Consider the following 7,795-nt stretch of genomic DNA (forward strand, 5'->3'; position numbering starts at 1 on the left):
TAGTTCTTGAATTGCAGCTTGAGCAACAAATAACATGGACTAGGAATTATCTATCCAGTGGCGGGGGGGGAAGCCCATATACTTGTATTCCTCACATTTTATTAACATACACGCCTCTCAAGATACAGCGTAACACATTGCTAAGATCTAAGCTAGCAATTTAACTTAGAACATCTCTCACGCTTTTGACATGCAGACCACATGTCACAAAATGCTGCGGTTCATTATGTAGAGCATGACAGTCAAGTTTATTGCAGTGGCGGGCTGCAAGTTCAGTGCTTGGAAGCACCCCAATTATATGATGTCAAAGGCTATGTGCTGCTGATGTGGCAAAACTGCAAATGTCTTTCAACCCTACATACACAGCACTGCACCGGTCTAATAATCTGCTGACGCAGGCGTGACTCCCATTACATGCCGATGGCCTGTACTGGTAAAATGTTACATTTTTTCTAACACTGTCTGGGTAATTCAGCACAGACTACCTTTCTTCCTTCTCCCCTTCCAAAATTATACCCAAGAATCCTACGCTTGCTATACAAGATTGTTACTGATGTTGCAACATTTACTTCTAGGAAAATAATAAGACTATCCAAAGATACAAGATGATTTTAGAGATTGGTGCAGCGTTCATGGCATGTATAAAGCACCTTGAAAGAACTTTGTCACTTAATAGCCTGGCATGAAGAGGCCAGCTACAGACTAAGCATTGACTGTGTATTTCTGAACACAACGTTTTCAAATGCACAGCCAAGGCTCTGTAAAAAAAAAAAAAATTGATCAAAATTTTGCTCCTACCTAGAGATTGACTTCAGATAAAACATCAATCCTCCCCCCAACAGCTCTGTCTATGGTCTCCTAAAAATATTTTCTTTTCTGACAGGAAAAACATCATAGTCTCAATTCACTACATATAATCATAGGCCTGTTCCCAATTTCCAGGGCAATCAGTAATGGTAAGGCTTTTTGATCCCATGGAGAAAGTTGCAGAGCTAACAGTTTTGACAGCTTCCCAAAAAGCAGTCTTTAATATACAGTATCTTCATCCTTACCTCAAAGACATTTGCAAGCTTGAAAGAAATATTTATATCATTTCACATGTTGACACTGTGGATTGCAGCACCAATACAGCAAGACTTCCAGCTGCTTCTAGAAAAGGGTTTACATTAATTTGTCAGAGGTGAAGCCACATCCATTTGTCTCCTCTGAACCTCTGTAAGCAGCTGTAATTCCAGGGTAACTGAAGTAGCTTCCAGTTTCCCAACTTGCCAGGAAACACACAATTGTAAGAAGATTCACAGATGAGTTATGCTAAATGTTTGGTATTGTGACCTGTGATGCAACACAAAAGAATGGTTGCTGTTGCCTAAACTTTAATGGAGTTAATCCTTCCAAATGCTGACAAATTACTGCCTCAGGCCATTTACAATCGCATTTCTAATGCAATAATCCTATCTGCATTACAATGAGTTGGGATGAAATGATTAGGTGCCTGAGATTTTTGCACAGTGAATTAAGTCACCATACAGACTGGCCGTGCTTGTTCACAAATTAAAGGTCTGGACGGAAATGAAATTCCATTATTCTGCCACTTGCTAAGCTTTGAGGAAGGGTTCATTACTGTCCTGTCTCTACTGGGAATGTTTCTAAAGTAGCTACAAGCTAAAAGGAACCTATTTTTCATTAAATCAGCTTCAGGGCTTTCTTCATTATTAATTATTATTAGTGAAGTCTTTGACTACTGAACACCTCTGAAATAGAAACAGCTAGTTCAACAGTATGCAAGCAAAAAGTGAGATAGAGTGTCATTAAATTTGGGGGGGGTGGGGGGAAGAACAAGAACTGTACCCTGAATACAAGTCCTCCCCTCCCCCTTTCACAGACACACTAAACCAGAATTTACCCAATTCTTATATGCAGAAGCACAGACTTTTTAGCTAGGGGGATAGTCCAGAATATAAACTCCCTAACAACATCGGTGCTATCCATCTCTAGCATTTAAAGTAGTATCCTCACTTCCCGACTCAGTCACAACGTGACCAAGCAGATATTCATGTCTACACATTCAAATTACCTCCTGATTTAAAGGCTGTATTCAGGATTCTTGGAATCGCATACTAACAAATCTCTAAACGCCAGCTTTAGACTATTCTTATTAGCATTCAATTGATTATTTACACACAATATAATTTGATACACATAAATATAGCAACTCTTCAATTAAACTTAATGATCATTTTTTTTTGTCAGATGCTTGCGAGGTTAGTGTTCCATGGAAGCCAGAAGATATCACAGGTTTGAACTCAAGGTAACCAGATTTCACACAAATTCTGATAAACAGAGAGCGTGATGCCATAAACTACTATGCTAGAATTTTGCCTGATGCCCTTCTGAAAATATAGCCCAAGAAAAAGCTTAATTTTTTTTAAAAAAGTCAACATTAGTCATTTTTGAGACAATCGTTATCATCATGCAAATGTTTGACGCTGTAACAAAAACCCCCACAAACAATGGCCACCAAATGCTCAAAGATCCTTTCAGTCACAAACTGCAATGTGCAACTGTAACAACCACTTGTGCTAGTCATTTCCCACAGGCGTGCTTCGCGTAGGGGTTACAATAAGATTTCTTTCTCGTAAAACATAACCCCTTGTATGCAGAAAATTGCTGTACATCATTAAGTCACATCTGTATCATAAGAGGGGAAAAAGAAACAACACGCTTTTAGCATTTTTCTTTTTGTAATTGGCAGGGAACCTGGCATTTTAAATGGTTAAAATAAAGTAGCGCAACTATAATTATATATTCCTCACCTTTGTGCCTCACCAAAAAAGCCCACGCAAATCCCAAGTTTGCATCCTGTTGACATATTAGGAGAGAATGCTTCTATTTAAAACTAAAAGCTCAACACCTCAACACTAACCACGAGCTAGTCAGAAGCAGTTTGCTCTAGGTTAAGCGTGGCTTTTTCTGTATCAAATGAAAAGCTTCAGTACATAGCTTCATGCATAAAGCCTGGTCTGTTTACACTGCAATTAAGTATGCTGTTACACTTTGCAGATATACACAAACCTTTGCATGATTATACGGTGCAGAAAACATCAATGTAGGTTCACATTCAGATAAGTTATTGCAGATTCCAGTATCTGCTACCAGATATGTGTCAAAACACAGATACCCTCATATGCTGCTTGTTCTGCAACACACAATACCCAGGGTTATATGCATTTCTAAATACAGTATAAATGTGAAACAGGTGACACAGACTATATTTATAATGCCAATGAAATTTCTAGGCTGTTTTCAACAGCACCAACAAAAATCGTTATGTAAGTCAGCTAGATCTAGCTGACTAGAAGATGACTGAACAATTAAATGGAGCATTTAAAATGTATCTAATAAAGGCGTATCACCAATTAGCTGTGTCCTACTGGGCACCACAGTCTTGAATTGTAAGATGCTTTGCAAGTTCCGAGGGAATACCCAGAACCAGGAATGTGATTTTCTCCTTCTTCCACTGAGCGCAGTGGTGGGATCAGTTCCAGCCCCCCAAAAACCTATTCCCATAGCAGCAATTGAGAGCAAACTTCACAGGACCCTGAAAAATCCCAACTACATTAACACAGTATGTTAGACTCCAGGCTCAATCCAAGCCAAAGTAAGTTTTCCCCAGACGCATGAGAGGTTTCCACATCCTTGCAAGAGACCCTGTACACCTCGCCCTCGGAGGGCAACCCCAGTGCATTGCTGTGGCACGCACCTGCAGAGGCAGCTCACAGGCCCTGGCTGAGCTGGCAGAGCCCACGCCAATGCCCTGCTTTCCCCTAAGCAGACGCCGATATGGCTACCCCATGGATGCCAGCAACAACAAACTTGCAAGACTGGCGCAGCACACCTGATCCAAAGAAGTCAACAGCACTAACCATGATATTTGTATCCTATATCACCTAGATCAAAACCTCACTGTGCTGGGCAGTGTCTGCTGAAAGCAGAAATCCCAAGCCCAGGAAGTTCTTAACGGTTGTAAATAAGTCAGAAAGGATGAGAGAAAGGGATGCTTCTGCAAATAGCCACAGGCAGGTAGCACCCATCCGTGGAAGGGAACAAAAGGCTGGAAGACCTCAACAGGATTGAGCCTGCAAGTACTATTAAGCAAAGTGAATAGGGCAGAGGGTCACCGTAGCCTGCAAAACCCACCTTACTTGTGCCTCTTTCCTTCCCCCTAAATCCACACCTACACATTGCATAGCAATGGCTTTGTAAAAGGCACTACTACACCACTGGAAGGTTTGGAAAGGAGGCATTAAAAGAGAAAAAGAGCATAGGGTAAGGGGGCTAAAAATAGAGAAGTAAGGCTCGCTACTTAAATGAATAAAGATTGGCCTGAAGAACACCATCAGCTAAACTACATGAACAACAGAACAATTAACAATAGTAATACCAGGGTAACATCTCAGGAAGGCTAGTATGGGCAACAACTACCACTATTACAGTAACAGAAGCCTGTACAAATCTTTATATGACTGCAACACCTGTCAATTTCTAACACTGTGCAAGGGGTACAAAGCCTTGATGCTTATGTTTTATCCTCCCTACACGCTCAATCTCAGTTATTCTGATGGCCGCCGTATCTGTATCAGAAATTTCCCACCTATACCCACAGCTGGTAATGACTGCCAAATCACACAGCCCGAAATCTGTGAAGACTTTGGTACAGGGCCACTTTCCAGGGAATCAACCGTGTATTAATATGGTTAAACTGACTACTAATTTTGGTGGTTCCACCTTTCCCTTTTCATGAATAATTCAGTTAAGCCAGCTCTTGGGACAAGGTAACAACCAGCCCTTTAGTCTTTTGTTCAAAAGAGCACCAACTCCCACTCACACAACACGTAAATAAATAATGGAGAGGACAACACAACAGCAATACCAGGGATCCTTTCTCAGCAGTCAGCTCTTTTCCATGATACCTCTTTATTGTAACCACTGATGAAAACTCTTTGAAGTGGAAGAGTAAATATTATCAGTTGATAGTACCTGAACCCAACAGGGCAAACAAAATTGCATTGTATTACATTGTGGGAGCTGTAGACCCATTCACAATACAACCCTCGCAGGGTTGCTCTGGAGGAGCCTAATGCTTACTGTTTTGGTAACACAGGGTCAGCCAAGGGCTGCTGGTCAGTCTTTTAGGGACGTTAGCCTTAATCTTTATATGCAAAACAAACAGGGAAAACAAAAAACAATGCCAAACAAAACCAAGGAATTTCAGAGTATGCCTTTGGAGGTATCAGACTCCCCAACAGAGGCAGAAAGCAAACTTCCAATTCTATCCATAATCAGTCAACTCTTAAAACTGGAGGCCAGATTTCAGAAATGCTTGCATGATCTTTAGGCACAGGATTATTCAACCCAATACTCACGGTCCAGCAGCTTCAAGTATTTTTAAGTCATCTTATTGAAAAAATAAAAACAAAAAAAACCACAACTTGTGCTTCTCTGTAAGAAAGAAGCATCATTAAGTTGTCCTTATGTTAATAACACCCTGGAGAGCTGGGTTCAATGCCATGGTCTGCCACAGCCTCCCTGGGTCACCTTTGGACTCACACAGCATTTCAATACCTCATCTGAGCCTGGAGCTACAGGAGGGTCTCTGCTGCACCTGGCCCCACAATGGAAGTACAAGCCATGGGCATCAGACCGTACACACCTTACCACTAAGTTGACTGCCAAGTCTCAGGATATTTTGTAAATCCATCCTGTAGGGATCAAAGAGAGCAAAAGGGGAAGGGACCAATGACTCCCATGTGGCATTCCCATCCTCGCTTGCCCCTCACTGGGAACAAGTACACCGGAAATAACACAAAACCACCGTCAATGCAATGAAAGAGGGAGGCAAGGAGCGAGCTTAAGGGACTGTCACAGAGGCCCCCCAGAGCCTGGCAGCCCTATGGAGACAGAGGCGCCCTGCTCCACATGAAGCAGGAGGAGAGGAAGGGAAAAGGGAACAAGATCAAGAAAGGGCGAACCCAAATAAACCCTAAAACCCTCAGCGGTGACAGCGGCAGAGGGGAGCCGGCCCGCAGCCCCACCGGCTGTGTGGGGCCGCTTCCAGACGGCTGCGGCCCCGCAGCGCGGGCAGCGCCCACGCCGGGCGGCACAGAGATCCCCCCGCTCCGCTCCGGCCCGGCCCCCCGCTCACCTTGCTGCTGACGGGCCCGGGGATGAGGAGCTTCAGCGCCTGCCTCTTCAGCTCCGCCAGGCGGGCGTTGCAGTGCTCGCACCAGACGCCGCGGTCCGAGCCGGGCGAGGAGCCGCCGCCGCTGCCGGAGCCCGGTGAGCCGGTGCCGAAGCCCGGCGAGCCGCCCAGCGAGCCGGGCGAGCTGGTGCCGATGCCGGGCGAGGCGGGTCCCGGCGAGCCGGTGAAGGAGCCCGGCGAGGAGGTGCCGGAGCCGGGGGACGGGGTGCCGGAGGAGCCCAGGGCAGAGCCGGCTCCCTCCGGGGCCGGGCGACTCCCCGCCCGGGACTCCTCGTACGCCTTCCGGTACCAGCTCTCGGGGGAGAAGGGGGCGGCGGGCTTGGTGGGGGAGCAGGGGTCGGTCACCTGCAGCGGGAGAAGGAGCAGCGGGTCAGGCAGGGAGGCCCGGCGGCGCCGGCAAGTTTCGCTCGGACGCTCCGCGCCCGCGGCGGCCCCCGCGCCTCGCCCGCCCCCGCGGGGCGCCCGCAGCCGCCTCCCGCGCCGCGCAAGTTGCGCGGGGCCGGCGGCGCCGGTCACCGCCGGGCGAGGGGCGCGGGAGCCCCGGCAGGGCGGCGGGCACCGCACCGAGCCGCCCCTCCGCCGGCGACTTACCCCGTATTTTCTGCTCCGCGCCGTGACGGTAATCCTCTCCTTATTTCCAGCCACCGAATTCATGGTGGCTTCGCAGCGCGGCGGGAGAATTTCCTACAGGTTTCCTAGTCCGCATCCGAAGGGAATAGCCGGTCCCGGGAAGTCCCCTGCGGAGCGGGCAGGCTGCTCCCTCCGCCGGGCGCAGCCTCCGCCGGGATCGCTCAGCCCCGAAGCGCCCTCAGTTCTAGGGAAAACGCCTGGGGATGGGGTCTTCTCCCGGTCGGTTTTTCCTCATTGTCTTCCCTCTCACTCCCTTACAACCCTTGTTTTCACAGAAACAGCAACATCCAGAGCAGGAGCATTCCCCCCGGCGGGCAGCACAGCTCTCCTCCGCAAGTGAGGCGAAGCATCCAAGGCAGCTTTAGGAAAGGGAAAGCGGGAGCCGTGCTCGCCCCAGCAGAGGCGCCTTCTGCCTCCGCTACAGCGGCAACTTGTTTCCTTCGCCAAGGTTTGTAACTGAGTTAAAAGAAATCCTCCAAAAATATCGGGATCCAGGCTCTGGGAGGAGCCTCCGCGTCCCTTGCAGCCAATATCCTCCTGCCCATTTGTGCCTGACAGTTTTGCAAAGCAAGGAAGGGAAGGAAGGGAAGGAAGGGAAGACCCGGGCTGCGGAGCCCCGTGCGCTCCCCGGTCAGCGGCGGAGCTGCAGGGCCGGGGGCGGCGAGCAGCCTGCCGGAGCCTCCCTGCGGCTCTGCGCCGTGCCTCGGCTGCCAGGAGGGTCCATTTTATTTTGCAGTATTTCTTGATTGACGTCCGTGATTTCCCCCCTCTTCTTGAAAAGGGCGGGGGGAACCTTGTTGCTTCCACCGCAGTTATTGGTTAGTTGCCTCTATTCAGGGCTTTAATGAACGTGATTTCACAAGTGTTCCCAATCCTCCCTAAATAACTAGGAAAGAAAAGCAGGCT

General features: G+C 47.7%; 1 protein-coding gene across 1 annotated transcript in view; it reads right to left on the reverse strand.

Moving 5' to 3' along the window:
* The window catches only part of KIF26B (kinesin family member 26B), a 307,647-nt gene extending 300,473 nt beyond the window's left edge, over positions 1 to 7,174 (reverse strand). Inside the window, exons 1-2 of the mRNA XM_087776470.1 lie at positions 6,851 to 7,174; positions 6,203 to 6,604 (exon numbers count right to left, since the gene is read on the reverse strand). Of these exons, the coding sequence (XP_087632596.1) occupies positions 6,203 to 6,604; positions 6,851 to 6,913 (465 nt within the window). The 5' untranslated portion in view covers positions 6,914 to 7,174. The remainder of the gene's footprint in view (positions 1 to 6,202; positions 6,605 to 6,850) is intronic.
* Between the last annotated feature and the right edge of the window lie 621 nt (positions 7,175 to 7,795).

This window comes from Nipponia nippon, unplaced genomic scaffold, assembly GCF_047370975.1.
Source record: "Nipponia nippon isolate SJK-2023a ecotype South Korea unplaced genomic scaffold, ASM4737097v1 scaffold_4, whole genome shotgun sequence".
NCBI classification, from domain to species: Eukaryota; Metazoa; Chordata; class Aves; order Pelecaniformes; family Threskiornithidae; genus Nipponia; species Nipponia nippon.